Source organism: Meleagris gallopavo, chromosome 10 (assembly GCF_905368555.1).
Source record: "Meleagris gallopavo chromosome 10, MGAL_WU_HG_1.1, whole genome shotgun sequence".
Lineage (NCBI taxonomy): Eukaryota > Metazoa > Chordata > Aves > Galliformes > Phasianidae > Meleagris > Meleagris gallopavo.
Window position 1 is genome coordinate 5,144,714 of NC_139413.1, and position 24,889 is coordinate 5,169,602.

The window sequence follows — 24,889 nt, forward strand, 5'->3', positions numbered from 1 at the left end:
CCAGGCCGAGGCCGCTTTAAGGCGCGGGCGGGGCGCGGCCCCCGGCCCACCTCTGAACCCGGAGATTGACGGGCGGCCGCCGGGAGGGCGGTGCGGCCCGCGGGGGCCGGCCTTCCCGCCGCCGCCGCCAATGGGGCCGGGGGGGCGGAGAGCCGCCGCTGCCCCTTCCTCCCTCCTCCTCCTCCCCCCGCGCCTCCGTCCCTCCTCCTCGGGCTCCTCCGTGCCACTTTGAGGAGTCCGGAGCCGAACAAAAGCAGGAGGCGAGGGCCGGGGAAGAGGGGGCGGGAGGGATCGCCGCGTGCGGGCTCGGCCGGAGGGGGAGAGGCCCCGCTGCCGGGCGCGGAGCCGGGCGCGGGGGGTGGGGGAAAGTTTGGAGCCCACCCCCGCCGCGCTCCCGCCGAGCTTCGGCCCCGCGGCGCGGCGCTGCCATCGCGGGGGCCGCCCCGCTCCGCTCCGCGCTGCGCTCCGCCCCGCGGCGGCCGCTGCCCGCCGGCCCTGCCCGCCCCCCGCCGCCGCCTCCCGGGCCGCGCCGCGCTGCCCTGCTTTCGGAGTCGCCGCCGTTTCCCCTCCCTTCCCCGGAACCCCCCCTCCCTCCTCCCTCCCTCCCTCCCTCCCTCTTTCCATCCCTCCTCCTCTAGCAACCAAAGGGATTTTTTTTTTCCCCTTTCTTTTCTCTCTCTCTCTTTTTTTTTTCTTTTTTTTTTTTTTTTTCCCCCTCTGTCTCTGTGTGTGTGTGTGTGTGTGTGTGCCCATTTTTTTTCCCTCCTCCTTTTCCTCTCCACCGCCGAGCTGGAAGCCAGCGTGAAGGATAAATAATAAAAAAAAAAAAAAAAAAAAAAAAGCGAAGAGGAGGAAGAGGCTGCGGGGAGGAGGAGGGGGGGGGAAGGAAAGAAGAAGAAGAAAGCGAGCAAGAAAAGAAAGCGCGGAGCCAGGCGGGCAGCCCAGCCGCCGCGGCCGGCAGCCAGCAGGGAGGCGGCGGAGCGGGAGCCGGCGGCCGGAGATGGACGAGCAGCCGCGGCTGATGCACACGCACAGCGGGGTGGGGATGCCGGGCCACCCGGGCCTGTCCCAGCACATGCAGGATGGACCAGGCGGGGCGGAGGGGGAGGCAGGCAGGAAGCAGGACATCGGAGACATCTTACAGCAGATCATGACCATCACGGACCAGAGTTTGGACGAGGCGCAGGCCAGGTGAGCGAGGGGCGGGCGCGGGGAAGTTTACCGGGGGGGTGCCGGGGGGAGCAGCCCGGCTCGCAGTCCTTTGTGCGGCTTTGTTGTGCGGCGGGAGGGCGGCTTCTCCCGTCCCCTCGGCTCGGGGGGGCTGCTTCCCATCCTTATTTCCTAACCCCCACCCCGATGGAAGCGGTTTTTTTCCTCCTTTTCTTCTAACTTTGGGGTAGTTCCCCGCAGCCCGCTCGCTCCCGCAGCGCGGTGCCGCTGCCCGGCGGGGCCCAGCGCCGGCTTGGCGAGGCCGTGCTTCTCTGCTGTCACCGCCTGCCTTTCTGCCTTTAATTTTCTTCCCATATTCTTATTCCACCCCCTCCTCCCCCAGTAAATCCCAAGGTATTCTAAAAAAGAGGGAAAGGAAAGGCTGTAGGGTATGTGGACTGATCTGCCCTCCTGTGTGCGGCTTCCGAGGTGCGAGCAAAAGTTGGGGAGAGAAGAAAATCCAACTAAAAGCATGGTTTGAGGGGTAAATAATGATAATGAAAGAGTTGGTCGGTGGTGTTGGGGTGCGCTCAGAGTTCACCCTGCGTGGGGCCGTGGAGTGCAGTGCTGCTCCATCCCTGCTGCTGGGAGAAGGCACTGAACCGGAGACGCTTTGGGATGGCTTGCATGGGGAGCACAGCCCTGCAGTGCCCTCAGCAGCGTTCCTGGGAGCAGGAGGACACAGAGGGCAGAGAGAGCTCTCTCCTCCTGAAAGTTGCGGGAATTATGAGCATTTAGGGTGTTTCATCAAACCAATCCAACTCAACGACCTGGAGCGGAGCAGCCCTAGGAGGTGGCAGGGTTTTGCCTCGCTGGGCTATTCCTGCACCATCCTCATAGGACTTTTTTTTTTCTTTCTTTTTTTTTTTTTTTCCAGAGGTGCCAAACACGCATTATTTAGCAGAGATCTTTGGCTTTGCATTTCCTGCACCAATCCAGCTATCGTATGGGTGCTTTGCTGCTTTTTTCTTCTTGTTATTTTCCTTAAGTTTGGTACTTGGCCTCTGCCCCAGTGTGATTTGCAGGAGTGATTGTGATTTGTGCACCCCGATGCCTGCTCCCATCTGATACGGGCACACCGTGGCTCCGCGAGGTTATCCACCTTTGGGAGGCTTCGTCAGCCGCATAAATCTCTCCCAACATGTTGTGGGTAGTGGGGGAAGTGGTGTGAATGTTTGCCAGATGTTCACATCGGCTTTGCGTGTTGTTTCGGTTGGTAAACAGAAATCCCGTAACCGGTGCCTGCTAGGAGCAGCCCTTCGTACAACACAGCCCTCGGCCGAGCCGTCATACGGCTGCAGGAGGAACCCACAGCCATCCCACGTTGCTGCTTTGCAGACACCCAGCGGGCTGCGAAACCTGTCCATAAAACCACCCCGAAAAGCTCTCCATTCCCCCAAACGCACAGGCGGAGAGTGGCCAGCCCCGCAACACCGACCTCGAGGAGAGAGCATTGAGCGCAGTGCCACCGCTTCCCAGCAGCGTCAGGCTGTTTTTGTAAATATTTCCTCCCCCAATTGCAAGGAATTCAACCCTAGCACCTGCAAAGAAGCTGGGTGCATGCAAGGAGTGCAGCACGGGCGCGGAGAGCCGGATTTATTTCTCCATCTGCGCGCGTGCCTGTGGCTGTGTGTGTCGGTGCTCCAAGTTGGGCTCTGAAATTGCCTGGGTTGACAGCTCTCAGCAGAGGATGTTTCAGCACTGGGGGAAAGCAGGGGGGGGCTTTTTTCCTTTCTGCTTTGCGGGATGAGGATGAAACACATAGCTGGCTTTAGTTTGGAGGTGGGAGATGGAGTGAGCCCGCTGCTGCGCTGTGTGTGTGTGAATGAGAGTTAAACCAAGCCTGGCTTCTGAGCCTCCTGGCTCGGGGAGCAGCTTGCCTTGAGAGCCGTTCAGTAGCAAATGCTGTATTCGAAGCCATTCAAAATTGGCCTCGTTTCTCCCCTTTCCACTGGGGAGATGGCTGCTGGCTGCTCCGGTTCTGCATCCCCGTGGTCCTAGCAGGGCCCTGCCCCAAACATCCCCCCCAGCCTCTGGGTACACCAAGGAGCTGCTGTGAACCTGCGAAAGTTGTGGCTGTATGACGTCCTAACCTCACCCCTTTTTTCCTTTTCTCTGCAGGAAACACGCTTTAAACTGCCACAGGATGAAGCCGGCTCTTTTTAATGTCTTGTGTGAAATCAAAGAAAAAACAGGTAGGGAAGGCACGCCGTTGGTTCCACGTTGTTTTTCTTTCTGCTCTTTGAAGGTGTTATTCCACAAAGTTTGTGACCCCCCCCCCCCCCCCCCCCCGCCCTGATCCATGTGTGGGAGTGTTTAAGTGGGGAGAAACAACTCCCTGGTATGCGATGCTTCTGGCGCTGGACTCGAGTGATGTGGTTTGTGTCTGCCGGGGAGAATAGTGTGGTTTAGTTCCTATTGTGGAGCCTCTTCTTATTCATTGTTTTTTGGGGGAGAGGAGGGAAAAATGGAAAACGGTGCAGTTTCTCTCTTGCTCTGTTGTTTTGTTGTGGGTTTTTTTTTTTGTTTTTCCTTAAAGCACGGCACTGCTTTAAAAAAATAATTGATTGCAGAGTGTTGTGTGTGTGTGTGTGGGGGGGTAAAATAGTGCAGTTTTACTGCTATTCATGCTAAAATAGACCTAAAGATTTCTTACTTTTTTTTTTAAATAATTTTAAAGAAAGGGCTAAAATGCTCATGTCTGCCAATCATCCATCCCAGCTCATGTAAGAGCAAGTTGTCAGCTGCCTTCAGTGAAAGCAATATATTAGATTGTTAGTTACTTTAGGGTACTGTTGTTTTATGACATGGGGTGTTCTCAGGCTTCTAAAGAAGCTAATGACATGAGAGCCTTGGCTCTGCCGTTTCCCACTTTCCAGACCTCCTACCATGTACTAACACACTTATAACACATCCCAGGGGGGCATTTAAATTTTAAAAGCAACAATTAAAAAATAGCAGTCATCAATCAAGGGTGATCTTAAACAACAGATGCTCAGGGAAGGACATTTAGCAACATGCACCACTTATTTATTTATTTGCCGGAATCCCTTTTTTTTTTTCTTTTATTTCTTTTTTTTATTTCTTTTCTTTTCTTTTTGGTTGAGAGAAGGGGTGAGGGGTGGAAATAGGGAATAGCAGGAACGCGGTGTGGAGGGCTGACTTGTGCTAATGCCTTTCAGGGCCAACCAGAGGTGCTCAGCGGGCTCTCAGCTGCCTGCTTTCAGCACACAGCAAAGTATTCGGCTCCCACCCCCCTCCCCTTTTACAACGAGGACTGTAACAGTCAATAATTCATATCTAAACCATATAAGCAAGGGCATGACATGAATGAAAGTGACAATAAATATGATTGCGCGCCCGGTTGATATACATTGATAGTTACACATAAAAGGGGAACAGCTTTCGGAAACCTGAGTCTGGGTCTTACTTTCTTTTTTTCTTAAATATATATGAAACCTCCTAGCGTGAGCAGCTGATTGAAAATACAATTACTTGACTCTTGCAATATATATGAAACGACTAAAGGGGCCTATTGTTAAACGTTGTTTGTGCAGCTTGTAGCACAGACAAAGCACCTACGATGGCATTCAGCTCCAAGCCCTCACCGAGCAGCCCTTCGTTATGTAGTTTGCACAATAACACGCGATGGGCTCTGTAGAGGAACCACTGCAGAGTTGATGGGGTGTGTGTAAAGTGGTGGAGTCTGTGTGTGAATACATCTTACGGCTGCTTTTTTAGAATTTCTGCTGTGTGCCCACCCTCCGAAAAAGGAGCCGTTGGGTTCCTCTCCTTCTTCTCCTTTTATTTTGCTTTAAGCAAAGAAAATGTTTGCTGACGTGTGTGTGGTGCTGCATGTGGCACCGTTTGGCAGGGTGACCGGCTCTGGTGCCAGGGCATTCGTAAAGTTATGGGGTGGGGATAGGCACGGGGACTGGGCGCCTTCCTTCCCTTTAGCAGAGTGAAACCCATAGAGGTGGTGAGCAGAGCTGTGCTGTTGGGGATGAGTGATGTTCAGGTGCAGGTTGGGGCCGTCTTACACTTCTAAAATTGTGTTTGCTGCTGTTGAGTGTGGGTTACGTGGATGCACTGCTGCTGTACGGCGGGCTCTGAGGAGGCTGAATGGAGGTGCCTCTTGGAGCGTAGTTTATCTCCCCTTGGATATGGTGAATTTTGCTTTGCAAATTAAAGAAACCTCCTCCCCTTTCCCCCATCTGCATCCCCAAAAGTCACACTTTGTCAGCGAGCAAACGACCAGATGGTATTTTTCTTTCATTATTGCTTGGTGGGCCCGGCAGTGGCAGGAGGCTTGCCTGCTTTTCCTGGGGCCGAGGGCCCTGCGTTCTCCCCTTGGTTGCAGGGGTCTGTGCAGGCAAGCAGTGCAGTGTAAGCTGAGCCAACCTCTCCCTCCACTCTTCCCCTTTGGGTTCCCTTTCTGCATTGGGGGAGCTGCTGCTGGAGATGCTGTCGGTGAGCACTGAGGGATTTTTGGCAGTGCCTGCATGCAGCTTCCCCCAGCGCTGTGATGTGCGGTAGCATTTGCTCAGTTGCCCGCTGCCTGATTTAAGTGACTCCAGAGCCTCACGGAGACTTTACCACCGTCTCTCGCAGCGTTATGGATAATATTTCATAGCGCTAACGTTGCCTGAGCAAACCCAAAGTGTCTATAAAGTTTGCAGAAAAAGAGGTTGTCTTTACTGGCCGAAGAGTTTCCTTCCGCACTCATCCCCTTCAATTATATTAAAGCACTTCTAATCATTTTCTAATTTCTTTTCTAAAGCTCAGCAGTTGGAACCCATCGGATGCATTTTATCTGCAGGCTCTCTCCTTTGGGGTGATGTTTGTTTAGAAGTAGTAAAAGTTGGGAGCATCGGTCTGGGTGGAAGCACGCAGGGAAAGAATCGCCGCTTGGATCTCGGCGTGAGTTGCCAGCGCTCATTTGGTGTGCGTTCACTTGCAGTTGGCTGCTTTGTTATGAGCTGGAGGGGCAGGACTGCCTTCAAATGGCTGGCTGGCTTTTTGGAATAATAATTATGGAAATGGGAGGCATTGTTGTCCGGAATACAATCGATTCCTCCGTCGATAGGGTTGAAATCGGAAATTGCGTTGGGGATTTATAGAAAGTTTGAAGGCAGGGAGGGATAGGGGCTCTGACTCTGTGTCCTCTCTCCCCCCTCCCTTATGTTTTTTTTTTTTTTTTTTTTTCCCCATTTTCTTTAAGCTGTTCTCTGCATGAGCAGAATAGCTAAGCAGAAGAAGCAGGCAAGGCGTGCAGACGTGGGGTCCTTGGATGGCAAACTGGAAAATATCTGCTGTCAAAATGCAGCAGCGTCTCTCGGCTGCGAGCCTCCAGCGCCCATCTCACTGCTGGGGACCGGCAGAGGCGAGCGCAGGATATAGGGCTGCTTAATCTCATTCCTCCTCCTTAAGAGCTTTTCCTATCATTTCACTTTCTCTGCTCTTTTGGGGGAGGTGAGGGCATAGGGTGCACAGTACTTCTGTCAAGGCCCTGACTTCTTCCCTCAGAGCCCCGCTTGGCTTTTCGCAGCCCTTCTGCGGCGCGGGGATTAGAGTTGAGTAGAAAAGCGTGCATACAGCCAATGGATGGAATTTACTAAGTGGAATATTTATAGACAGCACTGATTAGCCGTGCAATTGTTGTCGAATAATGGGTTTGTTTCTTTAATTTTAGAACATAATAGCTATATAAGGTGCCTCTCAGCTACCTTTCCCCGTGCATTATCTTCACCAAACTTAACTCAAATCAGATCTTTGGAGGAGGCAGGATTTTTTTTCCCCTTCTTTTTCTTCCTTAACACCCCTTTGTTCTCTCCAGCTCTGTGTTCAATTAACACCCCCATCACAGAACTGTAGTCTTTTTTTTTTTTTTTTTTTTTAATGTCTGTTACTGTATTTCACTTCTGACACCTCTCTTATTATCCTTGCCTGCCGTTTCTCTTTAATCTAGCAATTACGTTATGGGGTTTCTTTCTCTTCCTGCCCCCAAAAGCCTTCCAGCGGAGGCACGGGATGAGAAGCAGCATGCCTTGCATGGGGCTGGTCATCCCTGGGGTCTCAGGGTCCCAATGGAGGAAGAGCAGAATGTTTTGTCCCTTTTCCTTCGGCCCTGCCAAGAGCAAGGCCTGTGTGTGCGGGGAAATCTCTCCGGGTAATTTCTCCATGCAACTCCGGGTAAATTGCTTCCAGAAGCCCACTGCCTTGAAGGGAAGGGAACGTGCAAGGGCTGAGAGATAGGGATGATCTGAAAGGGTTGAAAGATAGGGATGATGGTATGGGAGGGAAATGGTGTCTGGGAGATATTGGCTTGAGGGGGTCAGGCTGTGTGGCTGCAAGGGAAGTAGGCACACTCTGGGGCTAGCGGAGGGGATGGAACCCAGTCACCTTAATGGGAAGGCTCCAGTACAACCCAGAGACTCACAGGGAAGCAGCGGGTTGCATCTGTGGGGTGGGATCTGTGAAGCAATGAGCGCTTTCTCTGAGCTTTCCTCCTCAAACAAGATGTTGTCCGTCAGGGCCTGTCGAGGACGGGTAGCATCGCAGCAGCGTGCTTGCAGTGAGATTGCTCTTTCTTCCTTTTAATTTCGTATTTTCTCCCTCTCCCCTGGTAGCATGTGGCTGGAGCTCTTTGAACGGAGCAGGCTTAATTAGTTTAATCAAAATTGGCCTCCTGCAATTCACCAGGGCAGGAGGTGGAAGCGGGGGCTGCCAGCAGGCTCCTCACCCCCTCCCCTCAGGCAGCGCAGTGAGGCCATGGCTGGGCCTTATTGCTCCGTGCTCTTTGGGGAGAGAATTCCCGAAACGTGAGGTCTTTGTTCCGAGGTTGGGTTTTATTTAGGGTGTCTGGTGTCAAATCAACTTCCCTGTGGTTGCAGGCCTGTGGGGTTGGCTGCTGAGCCCCCCGCGCCAGCTGCTTGCAGGGGGCTGAGCCCCCTTCACCACACGTCCTCCTGTCCCTCCCTGCTTTAGGGGTGAATGCTGGAAAAATACCCACGTAAACCACATTTAACAACTAATGGTGACGTCCTCTTAAGGATATGGTAGGGGTCTTCACCATCCATGGGTTTCTGTCCACCCCCCTGTGAGTGCTCTTGGCAGCAAAATGCTGTGGTTAAGTCCAGTCTGGGGAAGGAGGGTCTGTTATTGGGCTGTGTAGCTCTAAACAAGAAACTCGGAAGATCTTTCAGGCCTAAATTTCTCCAGGGAAAACAGCTCTAGTTCCCTTATTTGAGAGCTGCAAAGGGATTTCCCCCTTTGAGTGCTGACTGTCTGCAAGCAGAGCTTTTCTAAACGGTCTCAAATGTTGGATTTATTCCTGTTAGCAGGCTTGTGCTCTGTGTGCTGGCCCTGGCTTTGAGGGCAGCAGCTGTAAACAAGATGCAGAGAAACTCTGAGACAATTTCATCATGGTTTTTTTTCCACTTTTTTTTTTTTTTTTTTTCCCCCTTGTCACAAGGAAATTACTGCATGCAGCAATTCTTTAGGGGAGCAGGGTGGTGTTTTAAATGTAAATGGTTTTGTTTGCAGTGAGATGCACTAGGCTATGCTGCTATTCCTGCTTCTGCTGAATCAGAGCTGGAGATTTTGGCAGGGAGAACAGAGAAATAAGGGATTCCTCCTTTGTCGCTGGTGTAGCACCTCATTTCCCAGCAGCTCCTGGATTAAAGAAAGAGCTGTGCTCTCTGTTGTCGAAGCTCTGCAGAGGATTTTGTGATCTTTTGAGAAGCTGTATTAAGCATTTTCCTGTCTCTTTCTCTTCCTGTGTTTGGACTTAGGGTGCTTTGGGATGCAGGGAGCCTGTGCTGTTGGCTCTGTGCAATGAAGGGGCTGTTTGCAATGCATGCAGCTGGTGCAAAATAAAGCTCTCGAGGCAGGAGCAGGGGGTGAGTTTGTGTTCAGATAAATTATATATATATATGTGTGTGTGTGTGTGTGTGTGTGTGTGTGTGTATATATATGTATATATATACATATATATATATATATACACACACACACCTATATATCAGAAGAGCTAGAAATATATATATATATTTTTCTTGCTCCCTTGTATATTCCTAGGGCAGTTTCCTTAGGCAGTGAGTTTCTTTATTCTATGCTTGGTTTTGGGGTTCATGTGGGGGAAGCAGCGTGTTCCTGGAGGGCTCCCCAGTCCTGTGTTGAATATTTTGCTTCTGGGTGCCAGAAGGAACACTCCCTTGCACAGCTAGGATATATGCTTTCCTGCCTGTACAGCACCTAACACAAGGGAACTCGGTCCTGATTTGGCCGTTTGAAGGAGGTAATGTGATTTACAGCAGTGGATCTGGTTAATAATCTATAGCAGCTTCTGTATACTCAGGGGCTGCTTTTATTCCCAGCCAGGTGTTTGCAGGCTGGATCAATACATCCCTGTTTGCATGGGGACAGTCCATAATCTAATAAACCTGGGCCCTTCCCCACCTCAGCCTGTGCATCTTGGTTTTCCCTGAACATCCACGCAGAAACTGTCCAGGTTTGGTTGCCCTGGCAAGTGTTCAGGAGGGTGGCAGAGCTGTTTGGGAATGTTATCAGGACTCCTGACTGCCAGTCTGGAGTAGCACGTGATGCCTAAATGCTGCCAGGTTGCATTAGGTGCCAATGTAACAACCTCTGCCCAACCACCCAACTCAGTGGTTTGAAAGGCTGGGCAGTCAGCTTCTGCATACAGTTTGTCTTGGGGGCACTGCTTCCCCCAGCAATTGGCTTAAATAACACAAGGTGATGGGCACTATGGATACAAGTTGCAGAAAGCCGTGGCCTGGGCAGGCTGTGGGCTGCATACATTATGGCACGGAGCTATCAGGCCACCAGCTAGGCCTTCACACGCTGCAGTGCTCAGGTTGGGGAACTGCTGGGGCATTGCTTGGGCTGGAATTGGGATGGGAAGAAAAAGGCACTGAACAGTTGTATCTCTTGGCCTTGCTCACCAGCCCTGCCCTTGTGTGTGTTGTTTTTTTTTTTTTTTTTTTTTTTTTTTTTTCTTAAAGCCAGAACAGTGTGATCCTGAGAGACTGCAGTCCTGCAGTCATGTGTAAGCTGTGGAAGGGGGTGTGCTGGGTGGGGAGAGCCCCTTGTGCCCTGCTACAGGACTGGGGGCTGTTCTCTGGTCCAAGGATAAGCCTGCACATCTGCTGCCTGTTGTAAAACATAGTAGGTTGACCCTGAATGCCGTCTTCAGCTTTCTGGTCTCTCAGAGGGCTTAGCTAACTCTTCTAGGAACACCCCAAAATGGGCTCTAGGAGGGGGTCTTGCAGCTTAAAGTGCTTTTGTTGTCTCAGCTGTGTTTTTTAAATCAGGGTCTCCTCCCTGTACAGTCACCTTTTCTCTGCTCGCCTTCTGTTGGTGGTTGCTAATCTCCCTTCCCCAGCCCTTAATAGCTTTCTGGTGAGCAGAGCTGGGGAATGGAGGGAGGAATCCAGGCGATGTCTTGGCTGGGAAAACCTCTGCATACAGACTGTGCTTTACCAGCTGCTTCCCCCAGAGCCGGCAGCGCTGTGCTGGGGAATGGCCTTGCCTGTCCCCGGTCCGTGCACACTGAGGAGCATTTTGGGGAGCTGATGAAGCAGATCACAGCGATCCCCTCTGACACCCAGGGAGCAGTGCATTGTCACTGTCCTTGCCCTGTCCAGCGTGTTCAGTTTGCATGGCCTTTTATTTATAGAAGCCTTACCAAAAATAGCTTTTTGCCTTGCCCTGAGCCTGAAGGATTGTTTCCCACCCTCTTAAAAATATGCAGATCAATTGAAACCCCTCAGATCAGCCAGTGCTGTGAGAAGTCGCAACAAGCTGAACTAACTTTGCCATTTTACTTCAGTCTTGACGGAAAAACAAACAAAGCTGCAAGTGGACACAGCCTGACTTTGTTGCGGACGGCTGGACTTATTTCTCATCTGAGTCCAGGCTGAGAAACTCAGATCCTTGCTTCTCTCCCTCTCTCTCTGCACGGCGTTTTGTAACTGCACATTTGGCCTAGGCTGGCTGGCCTGCCTCTCCTTGTTACCAGAAGAGGAAAATCAAGTTTCTCTCCTGGTTGGATAACATTTTCAAATTCCAGAGTGATGTCGATTAGCAAAATTAACAGTGGCAGGTTAAGCGGCAGAAATACCGTTCCAGTTGCTAAGTGTGCATTGTTCCTTGCTGCTCCTTTCCTAACTTCGGCGGTCCCAATCCTGCGCACGTTTCCGCAGTGCAGGTTTCTTTCTTTCTAATTCAGCACGACTCTTTCCTTTGACACTCGATATACACGGGGCTGAAGCCAAAATGAAAGTGAATCTGCCCACAACTCTCCGAAACGTGCCTTTCTCGTTTCGGCATTAATGTTTCAAAACTCAAGCTGCTTGTGGGTGTGCGTCTGCTTGTTTACACAGCTCCTTCTTTTCTCACGCACTGTGATTTTTCAGGTGAAATGTTAGGAATGATACAATACCTGGCGCCTGCTGGTTGCACCTCTGGGTGGATTGGTCTCCAGCTTTTAACTTGAGCAGGCTCTATCCTTAAAAAGGTTGCAAATGTATTGACTCAGTCCTGAGTGTTTTTGTTTGTTTGTTTTTTTTTTTTTTTATAAACTTGTGATTAGTATGGGGCATATTGCAGATTTCTGTACAAAAGGCTCAGCCCACAGGTTAAGGAAAATGAGTTGGAAGTTGTTAGAGTCATTGATTCTAAGCTGGTAGCTCCAGATGCAACCTATCCTGATAAGTTGGTGCTTTCTGCTTAGCGGGGCACTTGCTCCCGTGTGACCAGGCTGCCTGCTAAGGACTGAGGGGCCTGCACATCCCTGTTCCCAGTGCAGGGAGCAGGGGGCAGGGATGGTGTTTTTGGGGGATGTATTATCACCCTAGAAAATCCTGGCTGTTAGAGCTGGTCAGCAGATGTGATGTACCGATCGGTATCGGCGATGGGAAGTTGCAGTATACTTTGCTAATGGAGAAAAATCCGAGGAGTGATTCTCTGATTTACGCTTTCAGCAGTGTGAAATGAAGCAGCGTGAAGTGCTTTGCTCAGCAAGCTCTTAGCAGCCTGCTTTTCCCTTTGTACCTCACATAGAATTTCCCAAAAAGGCTGCTCCTTAACTTTATAGCACTGATACAGGTGCTCCGTTTGGAGGCACAGAGCCTTCTGCGTGCACCCGGAGAGGCAAAGCATTTCCTTTTATCCCTAGGCTTGTTGCCTGGGGCAAGCAGTGCTGGCTTCTGCAAAGCCCCACCGCAGTCCCGTTCCCCAGTGACCACAAGGTCATATAGCACAGTAACACATTTCAATATATGTATATTTTGCTCTCCCTCAGATAGTTAAACATGGTTCTTCTGGTCCGGGTGCTGCTGGTGGAAGTGTCCCTGGAAGGATTATTGGGAGGAGTGCCTGGGCTGAGGCTGCTTCTCTCCCGAAGGTCCCTGGCTGCTATTTGCACATCTCGAGGTCTGACTATGGCTGGCATTTCCCTGCTTGGCTGGAATTTACTTTCCTTCTGGCGAGGGCATTCGGTAACATTTGCGCACCTGGGCCGCTTAAGCTTTGGAGTGGTTGGGGGAATATGGCAGAGAAGGTCACGGGGCAAAAGTGATCTTTTGTCTCTGCCGTTCTTTATTGGCAGCAGGCAGCGGTGGGAGCAGCTGTTAGGCACTGTGTCCTCCACCCAGCAGAAGGAGGGGAAACCGCATTATGGAGCATGATGGTGCCCGTGCTGCCATCTGGGCCCTGCTGGGTTGGATGCTGGGTGCATCATTGTTGGCCCAGGCTGCACAGCTCCGAGCCTGCTTGGTTTCTTTCTTTTTGTTGTGGTGATGGATCAGTTGGGTAACCAGGTCTGGGTTTACAGGTGTTTTGTTTATTTTATTTTTTCCTATTGTGGAAGACTTGTGTTTGCATTTGGATAGGGGTGAGGTGTGTCACTGGAAGGGAGCAGTGATGCCTGGAGTGACAGAAGGAAGACAGGGGTGACGTGTGCTAGTGTGGTGGAGGTTTAGGAAGACCATCCTGGGGCAAATGGAGATTGTTTACCTCAAAAAGCCACATATAATGTGAAATGAGATAAAATGCAGAGAAGGATGGAGGTAAAGGAAGTCCCTGATCTGTAAATGAATCTGAGGCTGTTACTGTGCAGCAGAAAGGTGGCGAAGTCCATGCTGATGGCAGGACAGGCTTTCTTTTCCCTTTTCTGCTGTGTTTGATTAGGGCTTGGAAACAATCCCTGGCAATGTTGAGGTGCTCCATGAGCAAATAGCAAGCAGGCTGCATCCAGACAGCAAGTGCTGTAGCATGTGGTGCTTCATGTCTTGATGGCCCCAATTAGAACTGCTTGGTTTTGGGATCTGGTGCTTGCAGAAGGAATGTTACAGAGCCCTAGGTTAGGAGGAGAGAGTTTGAGTGAGTTGAATCCTAGAACTGCTTGAATTGGAAGGGACCCTTTGAGGTCTTTTAGTGTAACTCTCCTGTGATGAGCAGGGACATCACAGCTGCTGGAAGATCCCTCCTGCTCATTGGTGTGGTTTGGCCACCGAATGTTGTAGGCCTGCGTGGAGCTCGCTGGATCCTGAATATCAAGGCACGTGGCTGTAGGCAAGGGCGGAGGACAGACCTGCCTTATTATACGTAGGCTGTGATTGAGAAAGGAACTGCACAATTAGGAGAGGTCCCTGCGGTTTGTGTTTGAAAGGAACTCCATTAGAATAATTTCTGAGCTCCTGTTTAATCAGGAGGCTGTCTGCTGATTAAAATGGAAACTGCTTGCTCAGATCCTGAGCCTTGCTGGTGTGTGTGGCAGGCCCCCATCGCTCCGAGTCCCCTCGTCCTGGTCCCTTCTGGTTTCCCTCTGATTGTATTTGCGTCTCCCATCAGGGCTTCGGACCTGGGCTGAGGCGGTGAGGCCCTGAGGTGTGTGTGATGTTCTCCCTGCTGCCCATGGGCTCCTGTTAGGTGCTCTGCCCACCCGCCAGCTCCTTGTTAGCACTCCGGGAGGCCATATTGATGGTCTCATCTGTCAGGCAGCTCTTCTTGGGCCCCTTCCAAGGGTCCCTTTGGCCCAGGGCTGGAGTAGCTCAAGCCCTGGCCGTGCTGCTGGGAGGGGGCTCTCGCTGACGGGTCTTTTGGGCCTTTCTGCAGCCAGCAGTGGAGCAGGCTCCTTCAAACCGCACCATGTTTTCTCTGTGGAGCCAGCTTGTCCTGGCACATTCTGCCGTGTAATTTAGAGGCAGCCCCTGGGGACTGGCAGTGCTCGGAGCAGAGTTCTGTCAGAGGTCCCAGGCAGTGCCTCTCAGTGTTCCCTCCTAGCATGTGCTCCTGGGGGATGTGGAGGAGGCTGGCAGCAGAGGGAGGATCCCATGTTCCCAGCTTCTGCAAATAAGTCGTCTCTTCGCCTGGTTCCTCTGCAGAAATGAGCTTGTTTCCCATTCCTCTCTTTTCTCTCTGGTCTTTGCATGCAGTGGGCGGATCTGTGGGAGGGCTGGAGCTGCATGTAGCTTTGCATAGATGAACTCGAGCCTTGATTCTTTCTGCCTCCACGAGTCCCAGCTCTGCTTTCCCTATCCTGTCTGGTACTGAGCAGACAGGCCAGGCTGGAACTTCAGTCAGCTTCCTTGATCAGCTCTGCAGCTCTCCGTGTCTTGCACTGGGTGTGCTGGGCATTGCACGAGGAGCAAAACTTTTGTCTTGATCAGGACTGTGTGTTCTGCATGCTATGCCCTTAGTTAGGGGAAAATACTCCCTTGCCTTCTGTGGCCTTGCTGCTTGGGGCTGTTTTGGTTGTGTACCACATAGAGCTGGCTGATACAGGGTTGTTTGACTGCTGATAGTCAGTAGAGAGAAAAGGGATGCATGGTAACCTACAGCACCTGGTGCTCAGTAGATCTGTTGTGAGCACGGCAGGGCTGCACGTGCAGTTGCAGTAACTGTCCTCTGTGGTGTGGCACAGGGCTCTTCTTGATCCCCGTGCTGTGCTGTTGTTCCCAGTGCTGCCTCTGGTGCTGCTGGGGGAGATGTCTCCCCACCATGGCCAAGCGTCGGAGCTGCTGAAAAGAAAATTGATTGTGGTTTTGCTGCCATCATTCCCAGCCCAGGAGGGACTGATTTAAGTCATCTTGGCATGACTGCCACAGGGCTCTCCAGTTACGAACTGGTTTGCCTTCGCTTGGAGGGGCTGTGTGTGCCTCATGGTGACTTCCACAATTGGTCCCTGAGATCAGCGAGGGTTTGTGGCAGCAGGAGTAGCAGTTACAGGCCTTTGGTCCCCCAGCCTTTTGTCTCAATAACCACACTGTGAGCACTCAGTTTCCCTGGTTTGTTTGGGAGGTGGGGGAAGAGCACTTGCATGCTTTTGGCCTTCTGGCCCTCAATGCATCCCAAGGCCCTTCATCCATGTTTCCAGAGAGGTCTGCATGTAAGATAGCTCTCAGTGCTGCCAGCAAGCTTCCTTTTAACTGTGCCACAGTGGGGCTTTTTTTTTTTTTTTTTTTTTTTTTTTTTTTTTTTTAAATTTTATTAGGAAATTCCCATTGGGTTGCTTTAAAAAGCGAGTCCTTGTGGCTGGCCCCTGGCCCGCCGCTAACAGATTTGTTTGAGAAAAGGCTGCGTTGGCATCCTGCTTTATTGAACATGCCTCCTGGGAAGGCGGCTTGAATATCCTTCTGTCTCCTCGGAGCAGGGAGCTCTCAGGACTGCCTGCCGCCATGGGGATGGGGAATGCTCCGCACTCCTCTCCCTTCCCCTCCCACCCCTTCCCCTTGTTCAAGGCTCTTTTTTTTTTTTTTTTTTTTTTTTTTCCTCGGTGGAGAGAGAGAGAGAGCTCTGCATGGTGCGTCCCACTCCATGCGGCTTTTCTCTTTCCCCACGGAGTTCATCCAAAGTTCGTATCCAGACGATGAACAAAGTGGCTCAGACCTTTTCCTGACTCCTCACCCTTTGTCCTCATCACTTAGTGACAGACAGGAATCAAATGCCACAGACAGGCTGACGGGACCAAGCTCTGTGAAAGTCCTTGGTGGGGAGGAGGAGAAGTCCTGGGTGGGTGCGGGCTCATCTTTATTTAGAGAGGGAGATTTAAAGAGCAGAGCTGCTTTTCTATTGGAGAGCAGCGGTATTTTTTTGGCAGAAGCTGGGTGAATTTTTAGTGACAACAGAGGTGGGGAAGAAGGACCGGATAAAGTTAGCCTCGGCTGTTAGCTCTGGGTGTGCCTCTGGTTGCGGGCAGGGGAAGGAAGGGGCTAAGGGCCACTATGGATCTGAGATAAGGGTGCCTTGGAGGCAAGAATGGAGGTCGCTCTGCAGATGAGGCTGTCCTTGGGAAAGGGGCACAGCTCGCCTCTTGGCTTTGCCATCTCTGCTGGGCCAGCTGTTAGTTTATGCTTCTCACTGCAAACTTAGAATCATAGTCATTAAGGTAGGAAAAGACCACTAGGATCATCTAGTCCAACCATCACCCCAGCACTCGTGCCCGCTAATGCATGTCCTTCAAACTTGCTCCTTTCTGCCTGCTGCTGGAGCATGCTGCAGGATAGCACTTACCTAACTCATCCAGCTGTCAGATGCTTCAGATGAATCCCGTTGATCCCTCTCTCAGGTGTCTTCCCCACCATTCACCTTCTTTCATCTTTCCTTACATGAAAAATAAGAACTTGGCAGGAATGTCTGGGAGTTGCAGCTGAGGAAAGGGCAGCAGCGCCTCACGGCGGGGTTTTTGTGGGTGCTTTCATGGCAGCTGGGTTGGCTGCTGCACCAAGTTTGGCAGGGTTGGGAGGTATGGATCTCACAAGCCTGCAGGCAGGTGAGGTTTCTGTGGGAAGACATAATCATCCTTTGCTGGGAGCTGCTCCATGTGAGATGCTGTGGTTCTTCAGAGGCTGCCTCAATCATCTTGTGCCTTGCTTTTGTCTGGATGGCATGAACCTGCTTGCTCTCCTAACGAGTTTTGGGCAGAGGGCTGATGTCCTCTGCTGAGGACATGGAGCCTGTCCCCAGGCACACATGCACACGTATGCCCAGATACAGACAGGTGGAGGACCAAATCACAAACATTTGAGGCTCCATTGCTGAGATGACAGTTCCCACTGCCATTTGCTAAGGGCTACACAGTGACTTTATTTTGCAATTTTATTTTTTTTTTGCACTCATGATGATTTCTGGAAATGTCCTGATGCTGTGTATGCCATTGTTCTTCTGGCATAGACCAGAGGCTGCAGCCTCCTGTGCTGTCACACCCCCAGGAGCAAGGTACGAGGCAGATTTGGGGCTGGGCTTGCTCTGGGCTCACCCTGTTGGCAGGGAGACACGAATGCAGACAGACTCCATACCTGGCTGTTGGAGGCCCTGCCATGAGCTAGGCAGGGAGGGGTCCTGCATGCCTTCTCCCAGCACTGTGAGCGTGCTGCTGTCTGCCTGGCCCGCTCTGGGGTCACCTCAGAGGCAGCAGGAAGGGGCTGGGGATGTGCAGGCATTGCCCTGTTTTGTTCCCTGGTCTTGCAGAGCTTGCCTGGCCCCCAGCCAGCTGCTCTGACTCACAGGGCTCTTCTTGTGAGTCTCCTACACCCTCCATTACCCGATCCGAGCGCTTCCCAGCGTGTCAGCTCTTGCTGTTGTTACCATCACAGAGCAGTGGCCGTGAAGGGAGCTGTGCATTTGCGTGCTGCATACCCACTGCAGGCAGGTGCTGCTAAAAGGGACCAAAGCATAGGTCTCTGCTGTCCTGCTGAAAAAGCCCTTTGCAAAGCATTCTCCTTCTTAACAGTGCCCAGCTCTCCTGACCCCACGAATGGCAGCAGCACATATGTGTCCTCAGGGGCGTGTGCCCTGTATGTGAGACAGAATAAAGATCTCTGTGGGCGCTTTGAGGAATGAACTTGGAGGCTTTATCTCTTCTCCATCTTTTATCTCTGTGCTGTGTCGATAGCAGCAGTGCTGGGTGCTGTACGTGGTTCTGGGGTGTCCTCTAGCCTTTCCCTCATTGCTGTGGGACTGCTCTATTTCTGTTCCTAAGTGCAACAGGTAGCACTTGGAGGGGGACTGTAGCAGTGGGAAAGATCTAAAGGCTCCTCCAGCACTCCCCAGTCTCTGATTAACTCATCGTGTGAACAGGAGGTGACAAGAGCAGTGTCAGAACTCTGTGTGCTGATGCTGCAAGCCCTGAAGTCCCTATTGAGTAAAGGTGGGTGTGAGGTGCTTGGAAATACCCTGTGTTGCAAACTGGAGTCTCCTGGAGTTCCCAGCTTGCAATTGTGCTATGATTTTTCTGTAGACTTTGTCCTCAGCCCTGTAGGGAAGCAACTAGGGAGTGTTCCCTCCAGATCTCATAGCCCAGTGCGATGCTTGGTTTGGCACCAAGTGCTCTTGCATCAGGCTGGGCTGTGCCCAGCACCTTCCTACCACGCTGGGTGTGGGCAAGGTCCCATCCTTCTCCCAGGAGAAAGGTGCAGGGCTCGTGGCTCTCCTGGCTGGTGCCAGCTGAGAGCGTGGGAGGACTCATTGGGTGAATAACTGTCAGCTTTCTCTGTAGCAAGGAGTTTGTGGTCTGCTTGATGTGTGCTTGCCTCCCTCCCCTTTGGGCTGAAGAGCATTGCAAATGGACACTACACTGCTAAGCCTCTGTGTTCAGCTGTGTGCTGCCCGTGCAGCCTGAGGACTTGCCAGGAGGGTTCTTGGTGGCCTGGAAAAGCCCAGTTTGGATCTGAAGCCTGGCCATGTGCTGGGTGGGAGCTGGCTGGCGCACACATGGGCAGCAGAGGAGCAGCATCTCCCCTCGTGCAGAAGCATTAAGCTAAGAGCATGGTATGGTGGCTGAAGTTTGTTTCCTCTAGCCTGGGCTCCCCAGTTGTGAGGCTTTTCTTCACAGGCCTGTTTGGGAGGTAGGATATCCTCCAAATACACTCTTCTCAGTGACTTAAGCACCTTTTCAACAGAGCAGGTGGTCTGAGGGCTCTTAAAACCACTTCTTTGTGCTTGCAGGCTGCCCCTTAGCAGGAGTCCATGCGTGCAGTTCCCCCATAATCAGAAGGGATTCAGGGTTTGAGGGAGCTGTGCCACCTGCCTCCTGTTGTCCCTATTCCCATCAAGCACAGCAGCATCCTGCAGGATGCGTGCTCCTCGGCTGGCCCTTTCCTTGGGGGTGCAGCCAAGTCAGCCTGGAGCTGAGGTCTCTTTCTGTCTCTCCCAGCCCCTGCTTGCCTGCTCCATGTCTGTGTCTTCCCGAGCCAGCCAGCTGCTGCTGCCAGAGCCCCCGGAGCCAAGCGTTTGGGTCCTGGCCCCTTCCCTGCCTCTCCCCAACATTTATCAGCAGCCTCCCTTCCCTCCGAGGCGCTGAATTCTTTCTCTGTGGCGTCATCCTCCGGCCAGAAGCCGCCCGTCCCTGCTCTCCCTTCCTCCCGAACGAGCCCAGAACTGCTGGGCAAACATTTCGCCTGTTGTTATTACAGTATTCCCATCTGCATACTTAGTCATAAACCCCTTTTAATTCCAGCCTTTTCTGGGGCGGGGTTAAGAGTTCAAACCCATCATTTTTCTTTTGGGGCTGGAGGCTTACAAAAGCTGCCTGCAGCGAGATTGTTCTGGAGGACGGGCCCGAGAGTGAGCTTAGGGGGAGGGAGAGGCACTGGGAGGGGACGGGGTGCTGGGGTCCCAGGAGGGTTTTAGCAGCACTTTGCTGGCAATCAGGCTGAGGGGCCAGCTTTGGTGTGGATGTGTGGGGTGATGGCATGGGGTGCTTTGTGCTATCCCCTCTTCTTGTTCATGGGAGGCAGATGGGGCTGGCCCCTGCTTAGGGAGGTGTGAAGTCTTGTTGCTGATGGGGCCTCTTGGGGTTACGAACAGTGGAAGCGTTCCCAAATGTGCCCAGTCCTTACAGGAGAGCCCCTCCAGGCACAGTGCAATGCCACTGATGCTGCAATGATGAAAACGTTGCTGCTGGGCTCCTTTTGGCCCAGCTCAGTGGGTGCCTGTTCTGTGATTCCTTTGCTCTTCTCCTGTGCTGTGCAGGCATCCCCAGGACCCGATAAGCCCAGGTGTCTCCGTAATTCTTGCTACCTTGGTTGTGAGCCTACCTGGGTTGTGTAGGTGGCTGCTGTAACTCTTCCCTCCTCCTCATAGGGCCTGGCTGCTTTCAGCTCCCTCTATCAGAGGTTCCTGGATGTTAGCGCTTCCTACTAGCTTGATGCAATCCTGTTGTGAGGTCTCCCTTCCTTCCTGTGAGCTGCCTGCAGTCACCAGCTGGTTCACATGGGATGAGCATGTTCCTACATCCCACCTCAGCCCTATTTCTTTGAGCTCACAGCCTTGTGAGCTAGAGGTGGAGGCATGGCTGGGGCTGAGAAGGGGTGTCCTGCTCCTGCCTTGGGAAGCATTGTTGTTCTCCTCGTTTCTTTAGGCAAGAGGAATTCATTTATTTTTATTTTTATTCCCCCTCTCCCTCCAAATTAAAAGGTCTTGAGGAGGGAGAGAAATATGAACACGTATTTGGGTTGACAGAAATCTTGTGTGAATTTGTGCAGCTCAATTGCCCAACATCTTTGAGCAAAGAAGGCTCTTTGGGTTTGCTTTTGGGAAGCATAAAGAAGATGGAAATGTCTCATATTTACATTTGTGAAATTAAGCCTTTGCCTTTTTTTATTAAAAGCATTTCTCTGCAATTTGACTTCAGTTTCATATTACGAGAACCTTAAGGACAACTGTAACTCTAGAGAGATGCTGCTCAGAATAACAAGTCCTGAAACAACAGGTATTTGGGCAACTGTTAGAAAAGCTGCTTTCCTGCGGCTTTCACTTGTGTTTTGTTTTGCTCAGGTTAGAGGGTTTTCCTCATTTATTTGAAGGAGGGGTGGGAAAAACCCTTTTGTCAAAGGCATAACCTGCAACCAGGAGATGAACGCTGCCGAGCTGCGCATTCAAAGGCAGGAAATGCCAAAGCCAAGTTTGCACGAACAACCTCCACTGTTCCTCCCTGTGCATATCCTGCCGTTCCGCCTTTAATTGTATGATCATGCAGTATTACCCAATTTGGACTGCATGATGGCTTATAATGTGTGGCTCATTCCCCTCTCCGCTTTTCTTAGATGAACAGAGTGAGGGTTTCGTGGCACTGTGGATACTGAACAACCAAAGAGAAATAATCTAAACAAGCTGTGTGCTTCCAGACCACGGTGCAGGGCCATCCTTACAAGCAGTGTGTGGAGGTGCAGCGATCCTGCTAGCTGTGGGGCTGTCCCAGGCAGGATTAGCGCTTGGAATTTGCATCTAAATTAGCTTTGATGCTTGATCCCCTGAATTACCCTGTGAGAGCTACACTTCTGGGTGGAGAGATTTTTAATTTTTTTTTTATTATTTCTTGCACGTTTGCTTGTTAAGCTGCTGTAGAAGGAAGAGGGCTTGTCACGTGGAAGAGTGGATGTTGGTGGGAGCTTTACAAACAGTCGCTTTCAGTATTTCAGTAGTGTGATGCAAAGAAATGCAGGGCCTGGGCAGCTGTGTCCCTGCTCTTGGAGCTTTCAGTCCCTGATGGAATTCCTTATGGGGCAGCTCAAGCATAGCTGCATCTTGCCATCAAATCCCAGGGGATGCAGGGGCCGTCCACCAGCATTGCTCTCCTTTTTCAGGGGATGCTGCAATGCTGTATGCACTACGTGGGGTTTTGGATGCGGAGAGGAGAAACGCCATCCTGAGGCCATCAGCGCTTTGCTGGGCTGGATGTTTGGAGCAGCCCAGAGGAGACTTTGCTGGAGGGGCCCAGCAGGGTGCACGCAGCGTTTATTAGACCTGTTCTGCAGGAAGCTTACATCTCCAAAAGGCTGGGCTCGCCTGCTTGGCGTGGGGTCAGGGAGCCGGAGAGGTGCCGGTTTGGTTTCTGGGCACGCCGCGTTGCTGAGCGATGCCGGTCAAGCCGCCCAGCTTCCTGCTGTGCTGCAGGGCTGGCTGTGGCTGCACATCTCATGGCTGCTCGATCGATTACAGCAGCTCGGGTCGTTGCAGAGGGAGAAGGAAGCCTGCCTGCTGCGCTCTGCCTGCTGCCCTGCGTCGCACAGCGGGGCTCTGCCTGACCTGCCGCAGGACTTTGTGGTGTGGAGTGTGTGCACTCTTTCCATCTATCTCCTTTATTATTCCTTTTTTCTTAGAAAATGAGGGCTTGTGCGATTTCTCCCCCGCTCACCTGCACCGTTTGCCTTTCAGCCACCCCGTGCACTAATGACAGCACACAACCCCATGCACCGGTAAATCTTGGGAGAGGTCACTCCTGTCTCTCCTGGCCCCCTGCGTCACATTCCAGGCCCAGGATGGGGACGTGTGTTCTCAGCTCCTGCCTGCCCTGTGCTCCACCAACATGTCCTCAATCGCCGCTCTCTCCCTCTCTTCTTAACGTGTTTTCTTAACGCGTTGCCTGCGTAATTGTTGGCTGTTTGTCCGCTAATGATTATAAATTAGCGGCCGAGTGTATAAAAAGTTAATGAAGTTCTGTTAGTGGAACCATTACGAGTTCCCAGGCTGGCACGTACAGGTCGGCTGAGCCGGTAAGAAAAGCCAGACACTGCGTCCAGCATTACAGGATATCAGGTTTCAGCTTGCTCACTCTTTCCTGCTGTGGGCCCTTCTTACATTTTTTTGTTATTTTCTTTCTGGATGGAGTCAAAGTTAAGCACTTTGGGAACGCCTAAAGGTGCCCAAAGGTGGCAGGTGATGTTTGCTCTGCTTTGGGGGGGGGAAGCATCAAAATGCCTCTGTGTCCCCTGTTCATTGTGCAGTTGTTTCCTCTCCTTGGGTCCCTCTGTTCTGCTCTGTGCCAGCTTTTTTTTTTTCTGCATTTGAGCTTCTCGAGTCGGAACCAAACATCTCTGAGCCCTTCAGCTTCTGTTGCTTTGCCTTTAGAGCATTGTGAAGTGGCTGCTTCCATCTCAGCACTCAGTGCTTGTAGGCATGCTGTAGGAAGGCTGGGCACAGAGCATGACTAGAGCTCCTGCAGGTTAAAGCTGCTCAAATCCTCCCGCCTCTTTATTTTTTCCCATTTTTCCATCGTTCAGAACTTGGCTCTAACTGTGCAGCCTGAAGTTTCTCCAGGTGGAGGCAGATTTGGTGCAGCACTTACTAAAATGAGCTGAGCAGCTCAGAAAAATGAGATGGAGAAGAAGGCATCCAGCTTGCAGTGCACGTGGGATTTTGGAGGTGCCCTTGAGGCTCTGGCACCCTTCCTCTCGAGAGGAGCTATGGGAACATGGCAGTGGGATTGTGGTGAAAATTCAGTTGAACTCTGCATGGTTACCTGTCTGTTTAGCAGGTCTCTGAGGAGCCTGTACTATGTTTTGGCAGCTAAACCCCTGAAAGAGCCTGTCAGGTAGCTGGGGTCTGTGCTTTGGCTGCTCCTTGGCAGGGTCTCTCCCTGATCCCAAAATTTGGGTCATTGCTTTGGGTGTTCTCCCCTCCAGAACCAGCTTGCCTCCTGCTGTCCCTGTTCTATGATGTCCTTTGCTGCAGCCCAACTCAGAAAACCACGTCCAGAGAGACAGGACAAGATCTGCAGGGCTAGACAGACTGTGGGACCCTACAGCAGGCACTGAAGCAGTGGCTGAGAGCCTTGGAGAAGGTGCCATCTTTTTTTCCCCCGGACTCAGGTTTTTCCCAGATGGGATTATTTGCGTTCTCGTGGCTCTCTTCCCATCTCTAAGGGTGTTAACACTAGTCTCCTGGCCCCGTGCCAGACTGAGCGATCGCTTTCGCCTTCCCTTATTTCCCCCTGCTGCTTTCACTCGGGGCCGGCGCGGGGCTTTGTTCTGCAAGGCTGCTGCCTGTGCTTTTTAAGGCCAGGAGCCTGCGTCCCTGCAGAAAGCACCCCGCTCTTCTGGGGAAAACACTCATAGAGTTGCTCAGAGGATGGTGGGAGCAGTATGAGTGTTGCTGGACCCCACAGCCATGTTTCAAGATGGGCTTGAGCTGCCAGCTGTGATGCTAGAGCAGGCGCTGAGGCTAGCATAGCAGGCTGCCCAAAGCCTTCCCTTTGGTTTGGCCAAGGTCCATGCTGGTGCCTGGCTTTTGGGATGAGTGATGCGAGCCAAGAAGGGGGCAGCCCTGTGTGGATCCAGCTGTGAGTGCAGGGATTAATGCTGGGAGGCGTGGGTGAAAACTGAAGCTGTGAGTGATGCTGCAGGAGCCCGGCGATGCTTGGCACGTGGTGGGGATTACAGGCAAACGTCCTCCTGGATGTCCCGCGTCAGTGCTCTGTTTGGGGTTGGGGGCAGCTCACACCTCCCCTACGCCTTGTTGGGCTTAGGAAGGGCGTGCGGGTCTCAAATTTTGGCTCTGAACCCTTCGGAGGACACAGCAGCCGCACTCTGTAGCAGCAAGAAGGAGTGTGTGGAGATGCGATGGGGTGGGCCATGGTGGGGACCCCAGCCCCTCACCGGTGGACCCACGCCTCCTTCCCTGTGGCTCGTTTTCGGAGGGCACAGGCATTCCAGGAATTTGTAAGGAATTACCGGGCGGGTGGTGGAGGGGACGGGAGGAGGGGAAGAGCGGGAAGCCTCCTGCAATAGGAACCATCTGGCCTCGGTCTCTCCGAGCAGCGGTGCCTGGGATAAAGGAACTGATCGAAAACAGACATTGTTTGAGACAATAAAACCGTATTACACGTTAATGAGAAAATACATTTGAGAGCCGAGGGCCTGGGGCGAGCTGGGTGTTC

The 24,889-nt window shown here is 52.1% G+C and overlaps 1 protein-coding gene across 2 annotated transcripts in view; it reads left to right on the forward strand.

Moving 5' to 3' along the window:
* Nucleotides 1-210: 210 nt before the first annotated feature.
* PBX1 (PBX homeobox 1) overlaps nt 211-24,889 on the forward strand; it is a 109,530-nt gene continuing 84,851 nt past the window's right edge. The window contains exons 1-2 of one of the 2 annotated variants that reach the window (XM_085232096.1): nt 211-1,191; nt 3,331-3,404. In XM_085232096.1, the coding sequence (XP_085088222.1) occupies nt 1,001-1,191; nt 3,331-3,404 (265 nt within the window). In that variant the 5' untranslated portion in view covers nt 211-1,000. The remainder of the gene's footprint in view (nt 1,192-3,330; nt 3,405-24,889) is intronic. The other variant, XM_085232097.1, reaches the window with a different exon arrangement.